This window comes from Chiloscyllium punctatum, chromosome 14 (genome assembly GCF_047496795.1).
Source record: "Chiloscyllium punctatum isolate Juve2018m chromosome 14, sChiPun1.3, whole genome shotgun sequence".
Lineage (NCBI taxonomy): Eukaryota > Metazoa > Chordata > Chondrichthyes > Orectolobiformes > Hemiscylliidae > Chiloscyllium > Chiloscyllium punctatum.
Genome location: NC_092752.1, coordinates 76,949 through 103,963, shown reverse-complemented (window position 1 = coordinate 103,963; position 27,015 = coordinate 76,949). Strand labels below are relative to the sequence as shown.

The 27,015-nt window shown below is 42.1% G+C and overlaps 1 protein-coding gene across 2 annotated transcripts in view; it reads left to right on the top strand.

The window, feature by feature from the left end:
• Window positions 1-27,015, top strand: part of LOC140485519 (ADP-ribosylation factor-like protein 9) — a 56,064-nt gene that overhangs the window by 16,840 nt on the left and 12,209 nt on the right. For both annotated transcript variants that reach the window (XM_072583695.1, XM_072583696.1), the window contains exons 2-3: window positions 12,429-12,597; window positions 15,806-15,981. In XM_072583695.1, coding sequence (XP_072439796.1) covers window positions 12,429-12,597; window positions 15,806-15,981 — 345 coding nt within the window. The remainder of the gene's footprint in view (window positions 1-12,428; window positions 12,598-15,805; window positions 15,982-27,015) is intronic.

The window sequence follows — 27,015 nt, the reverse complement described above, 5'->3', positions numbered from 1 at the left end:
GATTGATAGATTTCTGATTACCACTGACATACAGGGTTATGGGGATAGGGTGTGTAAAAGCATTGAACACTTAATCTGTCATGATTGTATTGAAAGGTGGAGCAGTCTTTCCAGGTTACTCCTGCTCCAGTGTTCATAAGTCATTTGTCTTATGAAAATTCTCATCTTCAGACTGAATATGAAATTCAATCATAATGTTGTCATTGGTGCCTAGAAGCTGCTTTACTGATTCTTTCATTATGGTCCATTTAAAATTACTAATTCCAGAATAGCCTGCTCTTTGTTTGCTATTGACAATAAATTGTCCCAACTACACACTGTAGGCTATTTCTGTCAATCTGTTTCATCCAATTTATAGGAAGAAGACTTAACAAAATCATAGGCAAATTTATCTTATGTTCCTATTATTTCTTCATTAGCTAGTGTTAGTGCATAAAAATGGTGGGGCATAGGTAATATCATTGAACTAGTAATCCAGAGGCTAGACTAATGTTCTGGGGGCATGAGTTCAATTCTCACCATGACAGTTGGTGGAACTTAAACTAGTCATTGATGGGTAAGAAAATCTAGAGTTTTCGTACAAATCTAATTGCAATTAATTGACAGTTTAAATTCTGACAATTTAACCATTTTAACAATGTCTCTATTAGAATAGCAATTAGACTTAATTAATTAAAGAAGCAGTTCAAATATTTCCTCTGTAAGTGGGCCAGATCAGCCTTTTATGTTAGGATCGCACAAACGAGCCAATTTAGCGCAACTTACAATAGAACATTTGTGTGTGGTATGTAAGGGAATTTGGGGGAGGAAATGAAATAGGTGCTCTGTTGCTTTTGCTTCTTAACACTTTCAGGAAATGATTCTTGATATGCTACTGGAGAAGAAGCTAGTTATTTGTGTCTGCTGAAAGACTAGGTTTTATTCTTAAGGTTCAATATAACATAGCAACCAGCGGTATGATTAACAAAATATATAAAACCACAACAGGATCTTGACCAGATGGGCCAATGGGCTGAGAAGTGGCAGATGGAGTTTAATTCAGATAAATGTGAGGTGCTGCATTTTGGGAACGCAAATCTTAGCAGGACTTATACACTTAATGGTAAGGTCCTAGGGAGTGTTGCTGAACAAGGAGACCTTGGAGTGCAGGTTCATAGCTCCTTGAAAGTGGAGTCGCAGGTAGATAGGATAGTGAAGAAGGCATTTGGTATGCTTTCCTTTATTAGTCAGAGTATTGAGTACAGGAGTTGGGAGGTCATGTTGCAGCTGTACAGGACATTGGTTAGGCCACTCTTGGAATATTGCGTGCAGTTCTGGTCTCCTCCCTGTCAGAAAGATGTTGTGAAACTTGAAAGGGTTCAGAAAAGACTTAAAAGGATGTTGCCAGGGTTGGAGGATTTGAGCTATAGGGAGAGGCTGAACAGGCTGGGGCTGATTTCCCTGGAGTGTCGGAGGCTGAGGGGTGACCTTTATTGAGGTTTACAAAATGATGAAGGCCATGGATAGGATAAATAGGCAAAATCTTTTCCCTGGGATCGGGGAGTCCAGAACTAGAGGGCATAGGTTTAGGGTGAGAGGGAAAAGATATAAAAGAGACCTAATGGGCAACTTTTTCACGCAGAGGATGGTACGTGTATAGAATGAACTGTCAGAGGAAGTGGTGGAGACTGGTACAATTGCAACATTTAAGAGGCATTTGGATGGGTATATGAATAGGAGGGGTTTGGAGAGATATGGGCCAGGTGCTGGCAGGTGGGACTAGATTGGGTTGGGATATCTGGTCGGCATGCACAGGTTGGACTGAAGTGTCTGTTTCCATGCTGTGCATCTGTATGACTCTATAAGACCATTCGATGTAGGCACAGAAACTGGCTTTTCAGTCCATCAAATCTTCTCCACCATTCAGTGAGATTATGGCTGATCTGATCATCCTCAATTCTACTTTGCCTTTCCCATAATTCTTTATTCCTTTACTAATTAAAAATCTGTCTGTCAGCCTTGAGTACACATCATGACCCAATCGCTACATTCCTTTACGATAAAGAATTCCATAGATCCACTATGGCGGCACGGTGGCACAGTGCTCAGCACTGCTGCCTCACAGCGCCAGATACCCGGGTTCAATTCCTGCCTCAGGCGACTGACTGTGTGGAGTTTGCACATTCTCCCCATGTCTGCGTGGGTTTCCTCCGGGTGCTCCGGTTTCCTCCCACAGTCCAAAAATGTGCAGGTTAGGTGAATTGGCCATGCTAAATTGCCTGTAGTGTTAGGTGTAGGGGAATGGGTCTGGGCGGGTGTGCTTCGGCGGGTCGGTGTAGACTTGTTGGGCCGAAGGGCCTGTTTCCAGACTGTAAGTGATCTAATCTACCCTCCGAGAAAAATTGCCTCCTCATCTCTACCTAAATGGGCATTCCTAATTCTGCGATTCTGCTCCAAGACTGTTCCACAAGGGGAAACAACCTCTCTGCATCTAACCTTTCAAGTTCCCAATAAAGGGGCCTCTCACTCTTCTAAACTCCAATGAGTACGGGCTGAACCTGTCTTCACAGGCCAGAGGATACCATCTCAGTGTCAACCGAATGAAGCTTCTTTGGATTGCCTCCAATGCTAGTATATAGAGTCATAGAGATGTAGAGCATGGAAACAGACCATTCAGTCCAACTCATCCATGCCGACCAGATATCCTAACCTTATCCAGTCCCGTTTGCTAGCACTTAGCCCATATCCCTCTAAACTTTTCCTAATCATGTACCCATCCAGATGCCTTTTAAATGCTGTAATGTACCAGCCTCCACCACTTCCTCTGGCAGCTCATTCCATATGTGCACCACCTTCTGTGTGAAAAAGTTGCCCTTTTGGTCCCTTTTTTAATCTTTCCCTGCTAACCCTAAACCTATGCCTTCTATTTCTGGACTTCCCCTACCCCAGGGAAAGGACCTTGTCTATTTATCCTATCCATGCCCTTCATGATTTTATAAACTTCTGTAAGGTCACCCTCCGCCTCCAATGCTCCAGGGAAAATAGCACCAGCCTATTCAGCCTCTCCCTATAGCTCAAATCCTCCAACCCTGGCAGCATCCTTGTAAATCTCTGAATCCTTTCAAATTTCACAACATCCCTCCGATATGAAGGAGACCAGAATTGCATGCAATATTCCAAAAGTGGCCTAACCAATGTCCTGTATACTGCAACATGACTCTGAACTCCTATACTCAGTGCTCTGACCAATAAAGAAAAGCATATCAAATGCTTTCATCACCTGCGACTCCACTTTCAAGGAACTGTGAACCTGCACTCCAAGGTCTCTTTGTTCAGCAATACTCCCCAGGACCTTACCATTAAGTGTATAAGTCCTGCTTTGATTTGCTCTTCCAAATGCAGTATTTCACATTTATCTAAATTAAACTTCTGCCACTCCTCAGTTAATTGGGCCCATCTGATCAAGATCCCATTATACTCTGAGCTGTCCACTGCCCCTCCAATTTTGGTGTGACCTGAAAACTTAGTAACTATACCTCTTATGCTCACATCCAAATTCATTATATAAATGATGAAAAGCAGTGGACCCAGCTCTGCGGCATACCACTGGTCACAGGCCTCCAGTCTGAAAAGCAACGCTCCGTCACCACCCTCTTTCTTCTAACTTCGAGCCAGTTCTGTATCCAAATGGGTAGCTCTCCTTGTATTTCAAGAGATCTAACCTTGCTAACCAGTCTCCCATGAGGAGCCTTGGGGTAAAAACAATAACTGCAGATGCTGAAAACCAAATACTGGATTAGTGGTGCTGAGCCTTGTCAAGCGCCTTATTGAAGTCCATGTAGATCACTTCTACCACACTGCCCTCATCATTCCTCTTTGTTACTTGTTCAGAAAACTGAGTCAAGTTCATGAGGCATGATTTCCCACGTACAAAGCCATGTTGACTATCCCTAATCAGTCCTTGCCTTTCCAAATACATGTACATCCTGTCCACCACCGATATCAGGCTTACTGGTCTATAGTTCCCTGGCTTTTCCTTACCACCTTTCTTCAACAGTGGCACTATGTTCGCCAACCTCCAGTCTTCCGGCACCTCGTCCTGTGACTATCGATGATACAAATGTCTCAGCAAGGCGTCCAGCAATCACTTCCCCAGCTTCCCACAGAGTTCTAGGGTACACCAGATTATGTCCTAGGGATTTACCCACTTTTATGCATTTCAAGACATCCAGCACCACCACTTCCAAATTCTGGACATTTTTCAAGATGTCACCATCAATTTTCTCCACATTCTGTATCTTCCATGTCCTTCTCCAGAGTAAGCACTGATGCAAAATACGCGTGTAACATCTCCCCTATCTCCTGCGGTCCACACATAGGCTGCCTTGCTGATCTTTAATTCCTGATGAAGGGCTTTTGCCTGAAAGATTGATTCTCCTGTTCCTCAGATGTTGCCTGACCTGTTGTGCTTTTCCAGCACCACGCTCTCAACTCTGATCTTTGAGGAGCCCTATTCTCTCCCTAGTTACGCTTTTGTCCTTATTGTATTTATAAAATCCCTTTGAATTCTCCTTAATCCTCTTTGCCAAAGCTATCTCATGTCCTCTTTTTGCCCTCCTGACTTCCCTCTTAAGTATACTCCTACTGCCTTTATACTCTCAGGATTCACTCGATCTCTGTTGTCTATATCTGGCATATGCCTCCTTTTTTTTTTCTTAACCAAAACCTTAATTTCTCTAGTTATCCAGCATTCCGTACACTTGCCAGATTTTCCCTTCACTCTAACAGGAACATACTGAGTCTGAACTCTCATTATCTCATTTTTTGAATACTTCCCATTTTCCAGCTGTCCCTTACCTGCGAACATCTGCCCCCAATCAGCTTTTAAAAATACTTGCCAACACTGTCAAAATTGGCCTTCCTCCAATTTAGAACTTCAACTTTTAGATCTGGTCTATTCTGTTCCATCACTATTTTAAAACTAATAGAATTATGGTCATTGGCCCCAAAGTGCTCCCCATGACACCTCCGTCACCTGTCCTGCCTTATTTTCCTAGAGTAGATCAAGTTTTGCACCTTCTCTAGTAGGTACATTTGAATTTGAATTGAATTTATTGTCATGTGTGCTGAGGTACAGTTAAAAGCTTTGACTTGCGAGCAACAGGCAGATCACATAGTTAAATAGCATAGATAAGTAAATAATAAGTAAACAGCAGCAAAACAAAAACACAGGTACAGGCAAATGCTAAGAGTTTGAGAGTCCATTCAATATTCTAACAGTAGAGTAGAAACTGTCTTGAAACCAGCTGGTTGTGTGTTCAGGCTTCTGTATCTTCTCCCCGACAGTAGAGATTGTAGAAAAACATTGCCAGGGTGGGGTGGATCTTCGAGAATACTGGTGGCCTTTCCTTGCCAGCGGGCCTGGTAGATGGATTTCCTCTATAGATGGGAGGTTGACCTTTGTGATTGTCCAGGCTGAGTTTACCACTCTCTGTAACTTTCTCCGATATTGAATGGGACAGTTGCCATACTAGGTAGTGATACATCCAGACAGAATGCACTCGATGGCGCACCTATAAAAGTTGGCAAGGGTATTCGCCGTCATACCAAATTTTCCCAGCTGCCTGAGAAAAAAGAGATGTTGTTAGGCCTTTTATAACCAGTGCATCCATGTGAAGAGTCCAAGAAAGCTTGTTGTTGATGACATCCCGCTGAAAGTCAATAATGAGTTCCTTGGTGTTGCTGGCATTGAGAACTAGGTTGTTCTCAGTGCACCATTTTTACAGGTCTTTCACCTCACATCTATAGTCTGTTTCATTGCCATCTGAGATTCCACTGATTTATGGTGCTGTCATCAGCAAACCTGTAAATGGCATTAGTCTGGTAGTTGGTGATGCAGTCATGGGTATACAGCGAGTATAGTAGGGGGCTGAGTACCACCCCTGGGATGTTCAGTGTTGAGTGTTAGTGAGGATGAAATGTTGTCCCCAATCTTAACTGATTGTGGCTTGTGGGTCAGGAAACTGAGGATCCAGTTGCAGAGAATGGGGCTTAATCTGAGATCATTGAGTTTAGTAATCAGTCTCAAGGGGATAATAGTGTTGAAGGCTGAACTGTAGTCAATGAGTAGGATTCTTATGTCGCTGTTCTTGGTGTCAAGATGGTCTAGGGAGGAGTGAAGGGCAAGTGATATGGCATCTGACGTGGATCTGTTGATCCGATAGGTAAATTGGAGTGGGTTGAGAGTAGTGGAGGAGGCTGGAGTTGATTTATGCCAGCCTTTCAAAGCACGTTAGGGCCACTGGGCGGTAGTCATTGGGACATGCTGCATGAGCCTTCTTAGACACAGGCTTGATGTTGGTCCTCTTAAAACAGGCAGGGACAGTGGCCTGCTGCAGGGATAGGTTGAAGATGTCCGAGAAGACCTTTGCCAATTGATCTGCACATGCTCTGAGTGCACGGCTTGGTACTCCATCTGGTCCCATCACTTTGCTTGGATTCACACGAAGGAAAACTGATCTGACCTCTGATGCAGTGACTGTTGGGATAGGTCTATCAGGACTTGTCAAAATAGGTATTACCCCTCCCCTGAAATTCTGCTCAAAGCGAGCATAGATGGCGTTGAAACGATCTGGAAGGGATGTGTCATAGACTGCAATCTTGCACTCTCTCTTTTTAGAACCTATGATGTAATTGACTCCTTGCCATAGTTGCCGGATGTCTGTCTGGGTCTCTTGTTTGGATCGGTATTGGACCTTGGCTGTCTTAATGACTCTGCAAAGGTCATACTTGAATTTCTTATATTTGAGTGGGTCCCCTGATCTGTAGACCTCCAATCTGGCTTTTAGCAGGTTCTGTATGTCCTGTTTCATCCAGGGTTTCCTGTTGGGGAACACCCAGATTGCCTTTCTCGGTATGCAGTCCTCCACACACTTGCTGATGAAGGCTGTGATGGTGATGGCATACTCGCCCAAGATACCTGTGGCCTGTTTGAACACGGCCCACTCAGCCGATTCCAGACAGCACCAGAGTTGATCCTCTGCCTCCTCCAACCAGCACTGGACCTGTACCCACGAGGGGGTCTCCTGTTTGAGCTTTTGCTTGTAAGCCAGGAGAAGAAACATGGCATTGTGGTCAGAGTTCCTGAAATGAGGGCAGGGGATGGACCGGTACGCATTTTTCACAGTGGTGTAGCAGTGGTCTAAAATGTTTGGACCCTAATGTTTGGTCTAAAATGGGTGGGGCAAGTAATGTTCTGGTGGTACTTGGGCAACACCTTCCTTAGATTGGCTTGATTGAAGTTGCCAGTTAGAATAAACAGGGCCTCGGGGTGTTCCGTCTCCAGGGTGTTAGTGGTGGAGTACAGCACATCCAGAGCTTCCTCAACCTTTTGCTCATGGTGTTATGTACTCAGCAGTTAGTATAGCAGCGGGAAATTCCTGTGGTAGATAGAAGAGGTGGCATTTGATTGTGAGGCATTCAAAGCTTGGGGAGCAATGGCTGCCCAGGGTTGCAATGTCCATGCACCACAAGTTGTTAATTGAAAAGCAAACCCCTCCACCCTTTGTCTTACCCGAAGATACTGTATAGTCCATACGATGGATAGAAAAGCCATCAGCCTGAAGTGCGCAGTTGGGAATGGATGTGTTGAGCCAGGTTTCTGTGAAGCAGAATGTGCAGCAGTCCTGCAGTTCATGCTGGAAGCTGAGCTGTGATCTGACTTCACTTACATAGTGAATCAGAAAATGTTCTTGTACACACTTAACAAATTCCTCTCCATCTACACTCTTTAACACTATGGCAGTCCCAGTCTTTGTTTGGAAAGTTAAAATCCCCTACCATAACCACCCTATTATTCTTATAGATAACTGAAAACTCCTTACAAATTGTTTCTCAATGTACCATTGACTATTAGGGGGTCTGTAATACAATCCCAATCAGGTGATCATCCCTTGCTTATTTCTAAGTTCCACCCAAATAAATCCACAAGATGTATTCCCAGGAATATCCTCCTGAACTGCAGCAGTAATGCACCCCCCCTTTCTATCCTCCTCATAGCATCCGCTATGACAATCGATCACTTGGAGCCTGACATACCCCTCAATACATTTAAACCAGTCTCGATACCAGAAACTTGGCTGTTGGTACTACATTTCCCTGAGAGTCCATCACCCCCTATATTTTCCAAATCAGCATACTTTTTTGAGATGGGGATAGCCACAGAAGACTCCTGCACTACCTGCCTACCCCTCCTGGCAATACCCATCTACCTGACTGTATCTGCATCTTTTCCCCTCTTCCCATAACTGCCATCAGTCACACCCCTATCTCCTGTAAAATCCTCATTGCTTCTAACTGCTGCTCCAAATGATCCAAGCGACTTGATAAGATTTGCAACCAAAGATATTTCCTGCAGACATAATCTTCACTAACCCTAACCCTGCTTCGATAAAGGGCCTTAAAATGTTCACAGTTTTTTGGAATGATCTGACTGATGTCTTGTATAGTTTACCAAGGCTTACCTTTTTTTTACTCCATTTGCTTGGAAATGAAGGCAAATGGAACATTTGCCTTCCCCATTACTTACTGAAACTTTATGCTGGTTTGTATGATTTATGCGCAAGGACCCCAAATCACACTCTGTGCTATAACTTTCTGCAGTCTTTATCCACTTAAATAATATTCAGCTCCTCTTCTTCCTGCCAGTGTCTAACCTTCCATCTGCCAAGTTTTTGCTCATTTAATTAATCTGTCTGTATCCCTCTGTATCAACCTCACCACTTGCCTTCCTACCAGTTTTTATGTCATCCACGAACTTGGCCATAGTACATTCGCTTTCCTCATCCAAGTCACTAATATATATTGTAAATAATTGTGGGCCCAAATGCTGATCCTGTGGCATTCCACTAGTTGACGGGTTGCCAACCTGAAAATGCACCCTCCGGACCCCTTACCCTGACTCTGTCTTCTATTAGTTAACCAAATCATTAAACATGCTAATATATTATCTCCAACACCATCGACTCTTAAGTAGATTAACACACGATACTTTATTAAATGCCTCATAAAAATCCAAATGTATTGCATCCACTGCTTCGCATTTATCTACTGTCTTTATTTCTGTTTTTAGGCATTCTAGAACATTTCCTTTTTGTGCATTAATGCTGATTGTGCTTGATCATATTATGTATTTTTAAGTGCTCTGTTATAACATCCTTTATAATAGGCTCTAACAATTTCCCAAAAAGCTAACTGGCCTTCAGTTTTGACTTTTCTTTTATATTAAGGTGTTGTATTCAGAGTTTTTGCCAATCTTCTGGACTTTTCCAGAATCTAAGGATTCTTAGAAGATTATTACCTGTCATCCATTAGCTCTGTAATATTCTGCAATGCATTCTATCAGATCCAGGGAAATTGTCAGTCTTTACCTCTTTTAGTTTCTCTAGCACTTTTTTCTGGTGACAATTATTGTATTTACCTCCTCTTCTCCTTATGCCTTTTGATTATTAATTAATTTGGAATGCCACCTGTCTTCTACTGCAAAAGCTGAAGCAAAGTATTTATTCAACTTCCCTGCTATTCCTGGATCCCCACTATTGTTTCCCTAGCCTCGTTCTCTGGAGGGCCTAGGTTCACTTTGACCTCGCTCTTTTTATATATTTAAAGAAACTCTTGGTGTTCATCCTCATGTTACTTGCAAATTTAACCCTCAAATGTTATCATCTTTATTATTTTGAGGTTATCTTTTGTTGGTTTTTAAAACTTTCCCAATCCTCTGGCTCACCATTAATCTTTATGATATTGTCTTTTTTTTTCTTTTAATTTCATACAATTCTTGACTTCCCTGATTAAACATGGTTTGCTTGTACCTTGCTCGAGTCCTTTCTTACTGGGGTATGTCTTTGCAGAGAGCCATGAACTAATTTCTGAATGTTTGCCATTTTCCCTCAACTGTCTTTGCTGCTAAATTCATTTCTGAATCCACTCCAGCTGATGTTGCCCTTATTCCTTTATACTTATCTTTATGTTTAACACCTTTGTTTCCAACCCAAGTTTCTCCCACTCAAACTGAATGTTAAATTCAAAACTTTGGTTATGAAGGCAGATTGGAGAAGTTGCAACCGTTTTTTTTGGAAAGAAAGGCATGAAAGCAGATTTGATATAAGTTTTCAAAATCATGAGAAGCCTGGTTTGAGTAGATAGGAAGAAACTATTGTCTCTTAAAAGATTGAAAAAGAACACAGCAATAACTTAGTTTACAAAGTTAAACTTCGCAAGCGCCAGGTTATAGTCCAATGGGGTTTGTTTGGAAGTACAAGCTTTCAGACCACTGCTCCTTTATCAGGTAGCTAGTGAGGACGAGTGGCGTCACGATTCTAGCTACCTGACGAAGGACCACTGCTCCGAAAGCTTGGACTTCCAGATAAAACTTTTGCACTATACCCTGGTGTTGTGTAATTTATAACTTTTGTCCACCCCAATCCAACACTGGCATCTCCACATCATGAGTTTACAAAAGAGGCAAGTGTGAAGCGAGAAAAACTTCTTTCACAGTAAATAGTTAGGATAGAATAGTTTGGGAGGGCATAGTGGCTCAGTGGTTAGCACTGCTACCTCACAGTGCCAGGGACCCGGGTTCGATTCCCACCGGCGATTGTTTGTGTGGTGTTTGCACATTCTCCCAGTGTCTGTGTGGGTTTCCTCCGGGTGCTCCGCTTACCTCCCACAATCCAACGCTGTGGAGGTTAGGTAGATTTGCGATGCTAAATTGCCTGTAGTGTTCAGGGATGTGTAGGTTAGGTGTCAGGGGTAAATATAGGATAAATAGGGTAGGGGAATGGGTCTATGTGTGTTACTCTTCAGAGGGTCAGTGTGAACCTTTTGGGCTAAAGGGCCTGTTTCCACACTGTAGGGATTCTATGAATCTATTCTATGAGTCTAGGATCTGGAATGGACTGTCAGAAACTGGTTGAGGCTGGTTCAATGAGACTTTCAACAGAGTTTTGGATGATGATTTAAAGCGCTGTTCAGGATAGTGAGGAAAAGCCAGAAGAATGGTACTGAGTCATAAAGCTCATTCAGAGAGCTGGAACAATGGGCCTGTGTGCCTTCTGCCCAAACACAGTTCTGTAATACTGTGATTCAGAACTGGGAACATTGAATCATAGAGATGTATAGCACGAACACAGACCCTTTGGTCCAACTAGTCCATGCCGACCAGATATCCCAATCCTACCTGCCCATATCCCCCCAAACCCCTCCTATTCACATACCCATCCAGATACCTTTTAAATGTTGCAATTGTACCAGGCTTCTCCACTTCCTCTGGCAACTCATTCCATGCACGTACCACACTCTGCATGAAAACGTTGCCCACTTATGTCTCTTTTATATCTTTCCCCTCCCACCCTAAACCTATGTCCTATAGTTCTGGACTCCCCCAACCCAGGGAAAAGCCTTTGTCTACTTATCCTGTCCATGCCCCTCATGATTTTGTAAACCTCTATAAGGTCACCCCTCAGCCTTCCACGCTCTAGGGAAAACAGCCCCAGCCTATTCAACCTCTCCATAGAGCTCAAATCCTCCAACCCTTCAACATCCTTGTAAATATTTTCTGAACCCTTTCAAGTTTCACAACATCTTTCCGATAAGGAGACTAGAATTGCACGCAGCATTCCAACAGTGGCCTCACCAATGTCCGATACAGCCACAACATGACTCCCAACTCCTGTATTCAAGACTCTGACCAATAAAGGAAAGCATACCAAACATAATCATCACTATCCTATCTACCTGCGACTCCAAGGAGCCATGAACCTGCACTTCAAGGTCTCATTGTTCAGCAACACTCCTGAGGACCTTACTATTAAGTGTGTAAGTTCTGTTATCATTGAGAAGGAAAGATTTTATAGACATTGTTCAAGGTTCATGGGAGGGTAGCAAAGCCTCTGAGGAGCAGTAGAGAATTTGACCTTGCAATCATAAAAACATTACTAACATTAACAACCTGGTAACTGATCAGAATTTCTATCTTTAATGGAAAATCTGTACAACCTTCCACTATTTGGTCAGGCCAAGGACGGTGTGACCATTTACTCTGCAGTGGAACCTGAGAACAGTTCAAGTTATGATTCTGGCCATCCAGGTCAGTCCATTTACCCGCATATTGAATTCTGTTCTGAGTGTTTAATTCCATGTGACTTTATTAGCGTTCATACTTGTTTGCTAAAGCTTTTGAATAGAATGTTAACCTTAACATCAGTCTATAGTTGGTTGCCCACCTAGACAAACGTTCAATCTGACCTCGATACAGACTGCAGTGGATTTTTTCTAATGCATTCATCTTGTTCTTCTGATATGTATAGAACATTTCTCTATGTTGGTTTACCATTTCTTGAAAACATTGCAACAGACCATGTTTGTCCTAATTATTAAACTTGGTTTTAAAGGATGAGGAAAGCATAAAGCAAGTTCTTGTCGTTGGTCTTGATGGTGCAGGAAAGACAAGTATTCTGCACAGCCTGTCTACCAATACAGTCAAGAGGAGTGATGGGCCTACCATGATGTTCAACAGTGTGTGTGTTCAGACTGAAGATGCTGAGATAGAATTTTTAGAAGGTAAGTCAGGATGTTAGCCAGTTAACCTCTGAGAGTGGAAAGGATGATGACACAGATGTTATTCCATTTTGAAGATCTTCATATGTGGTTATGCCATATTAGTTCTTATTCATAAATCTTCTACAGTTCTGCCCCTAGTTAGTGAAAAGGAGGACAGTTACATGGGTACAAAATTCAGGAGAAAAAGGCTGGGGACTCAGGTTCCAGATTCCCCTAAACATTGTCCAGAATTTCCAGGCCTATGCTTGGAGGAGGGATGTATACAGCTTGACCTGCCCAGACATTGAAATGAAGCTAAACCATTATTCATGACCTTTAACATGTGGATTCCTGGACAGAAGACAGTCTTTAAGATAGGTCAGGCAGCATCCAAGGAACAGGAGAATCGACGTTTCAGGCATCAGCCCTTCTTCAGCCCTTCTTTCCTGAAGAAGGGCTGATGCCTGAAACGTTGATTCTCCTGTTCCTTGGATGTTGCCTGACCTGTGCTTTTCCAGCAACACATTTTCAGCTCTGATCTCCAGCATCTGCAGTCCTCACTTTCTCCTCCAGTCTTTAAGATAGGCCTACTCCCCAACCCCAGGATATTTTAACGCATCTAAGACTTTATGTTGGAACAACAAAATTGCATGAATTACTCATTGTAAAAATGTCCCAAACTCCCATGCCTAGCTGGCCGATGTGCCTATTCAGTTAGAATGGATAATCTTGGAACTTCTTCATTTAGTTGTAGCTCCAATGTTTTACACTCGTTTGAAGCTGTGCTAGAAATGCTGCATGCTATGTTTAGAACAGTGCAGACTACCCATTGCTGTGTTTCCATTGATAGCAGCCTCTGAAATAATATTACATGAATGAGTATTTAAATAAAAGCTATCTAGTAATAACTAGAGTTTGCTTTATCATGACCTATAATAGCAGCTCTGTGCTTACTCCATTGCAGACTACCTAAATCTGAAGCTGAGTTTGCTTTGTATTAGCTAACTGTGAACTCGGCCACAGGGAATGGTGGTAATCATTTGAGAGTAGTGAAAGTCAGTCATAAACTATGCACTTGAAAGTGTGGAACTTGAATATTGCTGGAAAAAAATGTTTGTTGGATCTTATTGTCATGATAAATACATGACAACTTGTAAGAATAGATTCAAGGAGTATCTGTTGAGTTGGTACTCTTGAGAAATTTCAAGGATCACAATATCCCCTCCCATGTGATCAATAATGCCCTCCAGCACAGCTCCTCTAATTCCAGCCCCTTCACCCTTGAACCCCATCCCCATCCATCCAACCGCAACAAGGATAGAGCACCCCCCCATATACACACACACATACACGTGCGCACACACACACATACACGTGCGCACACACAGCCACCTACAATCAGACTCCACCACCAAAGGTATATTTCCCTCCCTACCCCATATCTGCGTTCCGCAGAGAACATTCCCTCTATACCTTTCTTGTTAGGTCCACGCACCTCCCCAACAACCCACCCTTCTCTCCTGGCATCTTCCCTTGCAGTCGCATGATGTGTAAAACCTGTGCCCATACCTCCCCCCTCACCTCTGTCCAAGGCCGTAAAGGATCTTTTCACATCTTGCAGAGATTTTCTTGCACATCCATCTACTCTGTCCATTGCTCTCAATGTGGTCTCCTCAGCATCAGAGAGACAGGACACCAACTAGGACACACCCATCAAACAACCCCACCACCCTGTGGCTGACAAATTCAACTTCCCCTCCCACTCCCCCAAGGGCATGCAAGTCCTGGGCCGTCTCCACTGCCAAATCCAATCTACCTGCCACCGGAGGAAGAGCACCTCACCTCCACCTTGGGACCCTTCAACCACATGACATCAACATCGACTTTACCTTGTTTCCAAATCTCCCCACTCTGCACGTCATTCCAGATCCAACCCTCCAATTTGGCACCACCCTCTTGACCTGACTACCTGCCCATCTTCCTTCCCACTTATCCACTCCACCCTCCCCACCGACCTATCACAATTACCCCCCTGCATCCACCAATTGCCTTCCCAGTTACCTTCCCCGCCCCCTCCTCCCCCCCCCGCCCCCCACCAAGCCCTCCCTCCTATTTATCTCAGTCCCTCCCCCAACATTCCTGATGAAAGGCTTATACCCGAAATGTCAACACTCCTGCTCCGCAGATGCTGCCTGACCTGCTATGCTTTTCCAGCGCCACACTTTTCGACTAGGATTCTCCATCTGCTGTCCTCACTTTCTCCATTCTTGTGAAATGACCTGGTGAATGCAAGATCAGGACATTTCACAAGAATGCCAACTCGAGCTTCAACAATTTTTTTTTCAACAATATCATACCAGTTTTATTTTTGACTAATTTGAATCTGTTTGATAGTTCAGTATAATTTAGAATTTACTTTTTGGTGGAGAGGGGTAAAGTCAATAAATCTGTAAGAAAATGCAGGATTTTAGATGATACAGGTAGGGTCAAACCTGATAATGTTAAAACTGTGCAAAGAATTATTTAGGACACTTAGAAAGTTGTCTAATTTTGAATATTTTTCAATCATGGGATGTAAAAGTCGTGTTATGAATGCAAAGAAATTCACAGACTTCAATAATTGAGTTTGAAAAGCGATAGTGAAAACAAAGTGCAAGAAATTACAAGTCTGGCAGCAGGTGTGGAGAGAAAATCAGTTGCTGTTTGAATCAAAACATTAATTTGATTTCTTCAAAAATGCAGCCAGACTTGCTAAGAGTTTCCCGCATTCTCATTTGTTTTAGAGAAACTGGGTTCTTTTCATTAATGCAAATGAGTGGAAGAGATATCTGTTTAGTTTTGAGGGTTTTAAATAATGTAAATAGAGAAAATCTATTACTGCTGGCCAGTGAACAAGACAGGATGAGATTAAAGATCATGAGCAAAAGGATAAAGAAAGAGGTTAGAGTAATATTTTTTGTAGAGTGAACATGAAATTCATGGCCATAGACAGTAATTGAATCAAAGTGCTCTTTAAGGGAGTGTAGATAATTTAAAAAAACATTAAAACTTAAGGGGAAATTAGAAAAGCGGAAGGGAATTTGTTGAAGAGCCAATCCGGTGACAGACTGGTCCAAATGATCTTTGGGGCTTTAAATTACTAGTTTTCAAAAGAATTAAATATTATTATAACAGACTTGTTCTTCAATGCACTCTAATCTGCTTCATTACCTTTTTTTCTCTCTTAAAGTTGGCGGTAATAAATCTCTGCGTAAATGTTGGCCATCTTATCTACCTGGATCACAGGCTTTGGTTTACGTAGTAGATTCAGCAGATCGTAATCAGATGCCACTTGCTAAGAAAGAACTTCACCAACTGGTCCAAGGATATGCAACACTTCCTGTTGTTGTTTTAGCCAACAAACAGGTATGTGTCTTTTTAGAAGCAAATTACTGTGGATGCTGGAATCTGAAACCAAAAGAGAAAATACTGGAAAGTCTCAGCAGGTCTGACAGCATCTGTAAGGAGAGAAAAGAGCTGACGTTTCGAGTCTCACTGACTCTTTGTCAAAGCTTGTGTCTTTTTATTGTTCACAACAAAAAAAAGTAAACATGAACATTTTCACCAGTATTTTGTATAGATGACTCTTGATAATTATGTTTTCCACTGCACTTATTTCTAAATTACAGCCTTTAGATCACGTGCAAGCCCTTTGCCTGATGACCCACCCTTTTAAGGGTAATAACCATGTATGGATATATCTTAATGAAAATTTCTTGATCTATACATTTGGGAAGGAATAATTGTTAATGGTTCATCAAATTGTAGCACTTAGAAATATTTGCAATTGATCAGAAAATTTGATGTCCTCATCTTTTGAGAAGATGTTTCTGCATTTACTGTGCAATGATACCTTATCTACTCAGGTGCAGTTGTTGAATATGTAAAGACATAACTAGGTGCACACTTTCCAGAGTTATGGCTTAAAGTTTGCAAAATAGAAAAATATGCTGTAGGGTCTCTTGAGCCGACTTCATTTTACACAATCATGGCTGATCTCAGGTTTCAATTCCATAGAACATATAGAACATAGAACAGTACAGCACAGAACAGGCCCTTCAACCCACGATGTTGTGCCGACCATTGATCCTCATGTAAGGTAAACCTAATGTACGACCCCTCAAATTTCTGTGACCATCTGCATGTCCAGCAGTCTCCTAAATATCCCCAATGACCTCGCTTCCACAACTGCTGCTGGCAAAGCATTCCATGCTCTCTCAACTCTCTGTGTAAAGAACCCGCCTCTGACATCCCCTCTATACTTTCCGCCAAACAGCTTAAAACTATGACCCCTCGTGTTAACAATTTCTGCCCTGGGAAAAAGTCTCTGGCTATCAACTCAATATATGCCTCTCATTATCTTGTACATCTCAATTAGGTCCCCTCTCTTCCTTCTTTTTTCGAATGAAAATAGTCCGAGCTCAGTCAACCCCTCTTTGTAAGATAAACCCTCCATTCCAGGTAGCATCCTGGTAAACCTCCTCTGAACCCCCTCCAAAGCATCCACATCTTTCCTATAATAGGGCGACCAGAACTGGACACAGTATTCCAAGTGCGGTCTAACCAAAGTTTTATAGAGCTGCAACAAGATCTCACGACTCTTAAACTCAATCCCCCTGTTAATGAAAGCCAAAACACCATATGCTTTCTTAACAACCCTGTCCACTTGGATGGCCATTTTAAGGGGTCTATGTACCTGCACACCAAGATCCCTCTGTTCCTCCACACTGCCAAGAATCTTGTCTTTAATCCTGTACTCCACTTTCAAGTTCGACCTTCCAAGATGCATCACTTCGCATTTATCCAGGTTGAACTCCATCTGCTACCTCTCAGCCCATCTCTGCATCCTGTCAATGTCCCGCTGCAGCCTACAATAGCCCTCTATACTGTCAACGACACCTCCAACCTTTGTGTCATCTGCAAACTTGCTAACCCATCCTTCAATCTCCTCATCCAAGTCATTAATAAAAATTAGAAAGAGTAGAGGCCCAAGAACAGAGCCCTGTGGAACAACACTCACCACTGACTTCCAGGCAGAATATTTTCCTTCTACTACCACTCGCTATCTTCTATCGACCAGCCAATTCCGAATCCAGACAGCTAAATTTCCCTGTCTCCCATTCCTCCTGACCTTCTGAACGAGCCTACCTTGGGGAACCTTATCAAATGCCTTGCTGAAGTCCATATACACCACATCCACTGCTCAACCCTCATCAACTTATCTAGTAACATCCTCAAAGAACTCAGTAAGATTTGTGAGGCATGACCTGCCCCTCACAAAGCCGTGCTGACTGTATCTAATCAAGCCATGCTCTTCCAGATGGTCATAAATCCTATTCCTCCGAATCCTTTCTAACACCTTGCAGATGACAGACGTGAGACTGACTGGTCTGTAATTGCCGGGGTTTTCCCTATTTCCTCTCTTGAAGAGAGAAATTACACTTTTATATCTGCTCTCCATAATGTCTTGATTCATTGTGGGACCAAGAATCCACCAGCAACTAACTTCAAGGCTTGACCTTGTGAACAAATAATCATATTAGACATATTGGAGGCAGTTCAGAGAAGGTTTGCTGAATTGATATCTTGAATGGTGACTGGATAGTCTTTTGAAAATAATTTCAATAGATTGGACTTGCTCCTACTACAGTTTGTTGTCAAAGTCCCACATAAGAGATTATTATGCAGATTAAAGCTCATGGAATTAGGGGAAGTGTATTGAGATGGATAGAAAACTGGTTGGCAGAGAGGAAACAAAGAGTAGGAATTAATAGATCCTTTTCACATTGATAGGCAGTAACTAGTGGGGTGCCACAGGGATCGGTGCTAGGACCCCAGCTATTCACAATATATATTAATGATTTGGATGAGGGGACTAAATGTAATATCTCAAAGTTTGCAGATGATACCAAGTTGGGTGGGAGACTGAACAATGATGAGGATGCAGAGATCCTTCAGCATGATGTGGACAGATGGGTGAGTGGGTACATCAGTGGTATAATTTGGATAAATGTGAGGTTATTCAGAGTTTGGAGAAGATTTGTAGCTCAGGTTGAGGTTCTGGATGTAAGTTAGCTCACTGAGCTGGAAGGTTAGTTTTCAGGTGATTCATTCTAGGTAACATCAATGCGCCTCCAATGAAGAACTGGTGTTATGCCCGCTTTCTATTTGTGTTTAGACTTCCTTGTGTTTGTGATATCATTTCCTGTTCTTTGATCTTTCCAGAAAAGGAAATTACATAACCAACACAAGAAATGCCATCATTAACCCAAGGAAACCTAAACACACAAATTGAAAGTGGGCCATAATACCAGTATTTCACCAGAGGCTCACTGATGATATTACCTAGTATGGTGATGAAACGTCGAAAAACAAATCTTCCAGCTCAGTGAGAAAACTTACGTCTAGCATGGTTATTCTCTTTGGAAGCAAAAACAAGAAGGCAGATTACTACCTGAATGGCTGCAAATTGGGAGAAGTGAGTGTGAGCAGGCACCTGAATGGCTGCCCTTGTGCACCTCTCGCGGAAGGTAAGCATGCAGGTCCACCAGGCAGTCAAGAAGGCAGATAGTATGTTGGCCTTCATTGCAAGAGGTTGCGAGCACAGGAGCAGAGATGTATTGTTGCAGTTATATGGGACCTTAGTGAGGCCACACCTAGAATATTGTGTGCAGTTTCGGTCTCCTTTTCTGAGGAAGGATGCTCGAGGGAGTACAGCAAAGGTTTATTAGGCTGTTTCCGGGGATGACCAGACTGATGTATGAGAAGCGATTGACTAGATTAGAATTGTTTTCACTGGAATTCAGAGATGTGAGGGGGGGGATCTCATAGAGACTTATAAAATTCTAACTGGACTACTGCAGGGTAGATGCAGGGAAGGTGCAGTCAGAACTCGGGGTCACAGTCTGAGGATTTAGGATGGACCATTTATAATGGAAATGAGTAGAAGTTTCTTCACCCAAAGAATGGTGGGCATGTGGAATTCATTACCACAGGAAAGTGTTGATGCCACAGCATTGAATGTATTTGTGTGTGTTAGATATACACTTGGGGCAAATGTGATCAAAGGTTAAGGGGAGAAAGCAAGATTAGGCTATTGAATTGAACAATTGGTCATGATTGCGATGAAGGAATAAGCAAGCTCGAAGTGCCAAATTCCCCCCTCCTGCTCCTATCTCTTATGTTTCTATAAGAGGAATGACGATTGATATGCATAAAATCCTAAATGATCTTGACAAAGTGGATGTGGGAAGAATGTTTCCTTTTGTGGGCAAGTCCAGAACTAGGAGAATTGGGGTCTCGTTTAAAACCACAAGAGAAAAGAATTTTGTTTCTTTGAGTTGTGTGACTGTGGAACTTTCTTCCTCAGAAGGTGGTGAAAGTGGGGTCATTAAATATTTTTAAGATAAATGTAGATTGATTCTCCTGCCAAACAAGAACCTTAAGTTATCAGGAGTAGTTGAGAATGTGGGATTCAAAATGCAAATCAATCAACCACGATCTTATCGAATGACAGCAGGCTTGAGGGGCTGAATGGTTCACTTCTTGTATTTTGTAATTTAATTTCTTCTAAGCTGTCAAAAGAGAAGAGCTGGAAAAGAACCTGAGTCACTTTGAAGGTTCAGGGCATAAAATTAGTGGGTTAACATGTATTTTTGTGTTTCTGGGAGAACAGAGGAACTCCGAGCAAGAGTAGGCAATTCAGCCCTTCGAGGCAAAAGTGAGGACTACAGATGCTGGAGATCAGAATCTAGATTAGAGTGGTGCTGGAAAAGCACAGCAGGTCAGGCAGCGTCCAAAGTGCAGGAAAATCGACATTTCGGGCAAAAGCCCTTCATCAGGAATCCTGAATTCAGCCCCTTGAGTCTGCCCTGCCATTTGATAGTCATAGCTGATCTCATCTCAGTGTCAACTCCATTTCCTGCCCGCCCATTCTCCATAACCCTGTAACCCCTTACTAGTTGAAAGAGATGTAAGTCATTCCATCTGATGAATGTACAGGAAGTTTGTAACGAAAAAAAAATGTACAACCTCATCAGTGAAGAAAGTAAAGAGTGAAGGGAGGAGTAATACTCCACTGGGGTTGAGTGTCTGCAGAAAATATTGTTAGAAAATTAAATTAAATTTTCATGTTGCTATTTACGATATTTTCCAATCGCTTTATGTGTAGATTTCTTCTTTGATGTAATACATCTTGATCTTTTATCGTAAGGCAGCCTCATGTGAACATGATCAGTGACAGACCATGATAACCAAATTGTAAAAATAAAACTTATGATCTATCAGGCTCAGTTTTGCTTTGGAATCTGACTTGCTCTGTGTGACAATCAGTTGGATCATAACAATTTTCATAATCTACCATAGGTAATTTGTCCTAGCCTTCACAGTTTGCTTCATACTTTAGTTTTAAGCACTTTCAAACTTCTATCATTTAAAAATTCTATCATGTAAAATTCTATCATTTTAAGAGCACTGTTCCCTTACTTGAGAGCTCTTTAACAGTAGCATTAATCCTCTGAACTGCAAAATACTAAGCCTGATCCTTTGTTGGTTCTTCGGTGTTCTGTTCCAGAAATCCTCTGGAACATATTCAAGGAATTCATCCTTCACAGCATTTGTGCTGATTAGGTTTACCAGTATCAGTGTTCACTCCAGGTTCCTTAGCAGTTGCGAGGGCCTCTGATGCTGACTGCCATGCATGGAACCTTGGAGCAGAAGCACCTGTGTGCTGCTATACAGTTTAACATAGAACACTGCAGTGCAGTATAGGCCCTTCGGCTCTTGATGTTTCACCAGCCTGTGAAACCAATCTGAAACCCATCCAACCTACACTATTCCATTATCATCCATATGTTTACCAAATGACCATTTCAATGCCCTTAAAGTTGGCAAATGTACGTCCGTCACAGGCAGGGCGTTCCACACCCTTACTACTCTGAGTAAAGAACGTACCCCAAACATTTGTCCGATATCTATCACCCCTCAATTTAAAGCCATGTCCCCTCATGCTAGCCATTGTCATATGAGAAAAAAGGTTCTCACAATCCACCATATACAATCATCCAACCATCATGTATGTCTCTATTCAGTCACCTCTCAGCCGCCTTCTCTCTAACAAAAATACTCTCCAGTCCCTCAGCCTTTCCTCATAAGACCTTCCCTCCATACCAGGCAACATCTTGGTAAATCTCCTCTGCACCCTTTCCAAAGCTTCCACATGCATCCAATAATGCAGCAACCAGAACTGCACACAATACTGCAAGTGCGGCCACACCAGAATTTTGTACAGCTACAACATGACTTTGTGGCTCTGAAACTCAAATCCCTCAACAAATAAAAGCTAACACACTGTATGCCCTCTTAACTACCCTATCAACCTGGTTGGCAACTTTCATGGATCTTCGAGGAGAAAGTGAGGACTGCAGATGCTGGAGATCAGAGCTGAAAATGTGTTGCTGGAAAAGCGCAGCAGTTCAGGCAGCATCCAAGAAACAGGAGAATCGACGTTTTGGGCATAAGCCCTTCTTCAGGAATGAGGAAAGTGTGTCCAGCAGGCTAAGATAAAAGGTAGGGAGGAGGGACTTGGGGAAGGGGCGTTGGAAATGCGATAGGTGGAAGGAGGTCAAGGTGAAGGTGATAGGCCAGAGTGGGGTGGGGTCAGAGAGGTCAGGAAGAAGGTTGCAGGTTAGGAAGGCGGTGCTGAGTTTGAGGGATTTGACTGAGGCAAGGTGGGGGGAGGGGAAATGAGGAAACTGGAGAAATCTGAGTTCATCCCTTGTGGTTGGAGGGTTCCTAGGCGGGACTTCCGCCTAGGAACCCTCCAACCACAAGGGATGAACTCAGATTTCTCCAGTTTCCTCATTTCCCGTCTCCCCACCTTGTCTCAGTCAAATCCCTCAAACTCAGCACCGTCTTCCTAACCTGCAATCTTCTTCCCCACCTCTCCGACCCCACCCCACTCTGGCCTATCACCCTCACCTTGATCTCCTTCCATCTATCGCATTTCCAACGCCCCTTCCCCAAGTCCCTCCTCCCTACCTTTTATCTTAGCCTGCTGGACACACTTTCCTCATTCCTGAAGAAGGGCTTATGCCCGAAACGTCGATTCTCCTGTTCCTTGGATGCTGCCTGACCTGCTGCGCTTTTCCAACAACACATTTTCAGCAACTTTCATGGATCTTTGTGTGTGGACACAGATCTCTCTGCTCGTCTACACTACCAAGAATCTTACAATTAGCCCAGTACTCAGTATTTCTGTTACTCCTTTCAAAGTGAATCACCTCTCACTTTTCTGCATTAAACTCCATTTGCCACCTCTCAGCCCAGCTCTGCAGCTTATCTATGTCCCTTTGCCTAAAGATGTTACAGGTTACATTGTCTACAACTCCACCAATTTTAGTGTCACCCGCAATTTTACTAACTCATCCTTCTACGCCCTCATTCAGGTCATTTTATAGAAATGACAAACAGCAGTGGCCCCAAAACAAATCCTTGTGGTACACCACTAATAACTGAACTCCAGGATAAACATTTCCCATCAATCACCACACTCCATTTTCTTTCAGCTAGTCAATTTCTGATCCAAACTGCTATATCGCCCTTAATTCCATGCCTCCGCACTTTCTGCAATAGGCTATCATGTGGAACCTTATCAAACACTTTACTGAAATCTATACCACATCAATCGCTTTACCGTCATCCACTGGTTTGGTCACCTTCTCAAAGAACTCGATAAGGTTTGTGAGGCATGACCTACCCTTCACAAATCCCTAATAAAATTATTTCTTTCTCGGTGATTATAAATCCTACAACTTCTAACCCTTTCCAACACTTTACCCATAACTAAAGTAAGACTCACTGGTGTATAATTACCTTGTCTCTACTCCCCTTCGTGAACAAGAGGACATTTGTTATCCTCCAGTTTTCTGGCACTATTCCTGCAGACAATGATGACATAAAGATCAAAGCCAAAGGCTCTGCAATCTCCTCCCTAGTTTCCCAGAAAATCTGAGGATAACTCCCATCCCATAAGGCCCAGGGGACTTATCTATTTTCACACATTCCAGAATTGCTAACACCACTTCATTATGAACCGCAATCCCATCTAGTCTAATAGCCCGTATCTCAGTATTCTCCTCAACAATGTTATCTTTTTTTCAGTGTTAGCAATTCATTTAGTGCCTCTCCTATCTCCTCGAACTCCACGCACAACTTCCCACAACTGTCCTTTGCTTAGACAGCACGTTGACCAGTATGTATGTATATTGAAGTCCTCCACTATTACTTTATTACCCATGTTACACATTACTCTTAAATTTTTGATTTATACAATGCCTAACACCACCACCACTAATATAAGCAACTCCCACCCACGTTTGCATGATGAATTTGATGAACTTTGCCTCGGTGTTTGCAGTAGGAAATAAGGATAGCTTGAAAGAAGTCATGAGGAAATGGATAGTAGATCAGGAACAGGGACTAAGTGAAACTAATATAAATGAACGAATGATAAATCCTCAAGACTGATGGTTTCCATGGAAGGGTATTCAAAGAAGGGGAGCACATTGTCGGTGTCCTAATTATAATCTTTCAAAGTTCTCTAGGTTCAGAAGTTGTCCCTCTGGATTGGTAAGTTGCACATGTCACTTCAGTTTTTAAGATGGCTGAAAGAAGAAAATGGGAGAATTACAGATCAGTTAGCATAGCATCTGTGGTGGGGAAGTTACTTGCGTGTAACTGAGCATTTCAAAAAAAAGTTAATCAGGGAGAGCCAGCATGATTTCATGACAGATGGATAGGTTATGCCTAAAAAATCTCATTGAATCTTTTGGAGAGGTGAATGAGTTAGTGGACAAGGTAATGTCTGTGCATGTTGTTTATAGAACTTCCAGAAGGCATTTGATAAAGTCCCACTGAGGGGACTGTTAACTAAGGTAGAAGTCCATGAAATAGGGGGCAAATTATTGACATGGCTGGGAAATTAACTGAGAGGCAGGTTACAGAAAGTTGGGATAATGGGTAGGTATTCAAATTGACAGGCAGTGACTAGTGGTGTCCCACAAGGATCTGTGTTAAGGCCTCAGTTATTCACGTCATTTATTAACAACTTTGGATAACGGCATAAAAAGTAATATACCCAAAATTAATGAGACAAAGTTAGGCAGAATTGTAGACTGCATGAATGATAGCATAAAATGACAAGCATATTAATAGACTAGGTGAATGGGCAAAACTGTGGCATATGGTATTCAATGTCAGCAAGTGAGAGGTTATCCATTTTGGACCAAAAATGATAGATCAGGATACTTTCTAGATGGTGTGAAGTTAAATACATTAGAATACCAAGGAGACTTAGGGATTCAGGTACAAAGATCTTCAAAATGCCAGGTCAAGAAGGCTAATGGAATACTGGCCTTTATACTGGATTATAAGAATACAGAAGTTATACTACAGTTATACAAAAACCCCGGTTAGGCCTCACTTGGATTATTGCGAACAGATCTGGCTACCACACCTTAGGATGGACATGTTCGCCTTGGAAGGAGTACATCATAGGTTTACAAGAATGATACCAGGACTTGAGGGGTTAAATTAAGGATTGAGATTTTACAAATTAGCCTTGGTTTTCTGTAGAATTCAGAAAAATAAGATGATCTGGTCGAAGTCTTCAAGTTACGAATAGAAAAAGACAGGGTAGATAAAGATAAACCATTTCCACAGTTATTCTTCGACCAGTGGACCTTATCTAAAAATTAGACTCAGATTGTTCTTCAGAGATATCAGGTAGCTCTTCTGTGCACAAAGTGGGGTAGATGTTTGGAATTTTCTTCCACAAATGGCAGTTGATACAGGATCAGTTGTTAATTTTAAATCTGCGAAAGTTAAGCAAAAGTATTCTAAAAACAAAAGGGGCCAAACATTATCCATGATCTCATTGAGTGGTGGACAGGCTTGAGCACTGAATAGCCTATTTCTGTCCCTATATTCCTACCATCCACAAGATGCACTGTAGAAATTCACCAAGGTTCCTTGGACAACTCATGATCACTACCAAATAGAAAGACAATGGCAGCAGATCCATCTCACCTACAATCTTCCGTATTCCCTACCTTTTTGTGACTTAAGCATGTGGGCCCCCAAATCCTCCAGTGCTACAGCTTTCTCCATTTTAAATAATACTTGGCTGCTCTTCTTGTTGCCATTCCTCTATCCGTGTTAAATATTGCTTCCAACACCGTGGGCTCTTAAGTAGCCTTATGTGTAATAACTTATTGACACATTTTGGAAATCTAAATGTATCACATCCACTGGCTCTCCCTTTGTGAAACCATGCTCACTCTGCTTAATATTATATCTTTATAAATTTTCTACTGTTACATCCTATATAATTTATTCTCACATTTTCTCAGTGAAGATGTTAAATAACTGGTCTATAGTTACCAATTTTTAAATCATTTTTAGATCAAAGGAGTTAAGGTATGAGTACTTTATTTCTGTAGCGATAATTATTGTTTAATTTCTCCCCATCTCTCAAGCTGCTGTCACCATTTTTGCTTTTGATTAATTAGTACTTTTGGAATGCTATTAGTTTTCAACTCTGCCCATTTCTTTATTCTCAATTCTTTCTCCAGCCTTGTTGTCGAAGCGACCTATATTCACTTTGTCTTTTCTTTAGGTATATAAATATGAATAGAAGTACTTACTGTCTGTTTTTATGCTACTTGCTAGTTGCCCTCATTTATTGTTTGTTTCCATTTTATTATTGGCGATCTTTTTTTGGTTTTAAACTCTCCCAGTACTCTGGTTTGTATTCATGTAGAAATTCACTAGGCTTTGCCACGTTGTATGTTTTCCTTTCTACTGAATGTTTTGAAGAAATGCCGAAGATGATTGTTGAAAGTGGAGCAGTGGATGTTGTCTGTATGGACTTCAGTAAGGCGATTGACAAGGTTCCGTATGGTAGACTGGTTAGCAAAGTTAGATCACATAGAATATAGAGAGAGCTAGCCATTTGGATACAAAAGTTGACTCAAAACTAAGAGTGATGGTGGAGGGTTGCTCTATGGACTGGAGGCCTGTGCCGCAAGGACTGATGCTGGTCGTCTACTTTGTTGTTGTTTATGTAAATTATTTGGATGTGAATATAGGAGGTATGGTTAGTAAGTTTGCAGATGACACCAAAATTGGCAGTGTGGTGGAGAGTGAAGAAGTTTATGTCAGAGTACAACAGGACTGTAATCAGATGGGCAAATGGGCTGAGGTGTGGCAGGTGGTGTTTAATTTAAATAAGTTAAACTAAATATAAATTAAATTTAGATTTAGTTTTTGAAAGGCAAATCAGGGCAGGATTTAGACACTTAATGGTAAGGTCCTGGAAAGTGTTGCCAAACAAAAGGACTT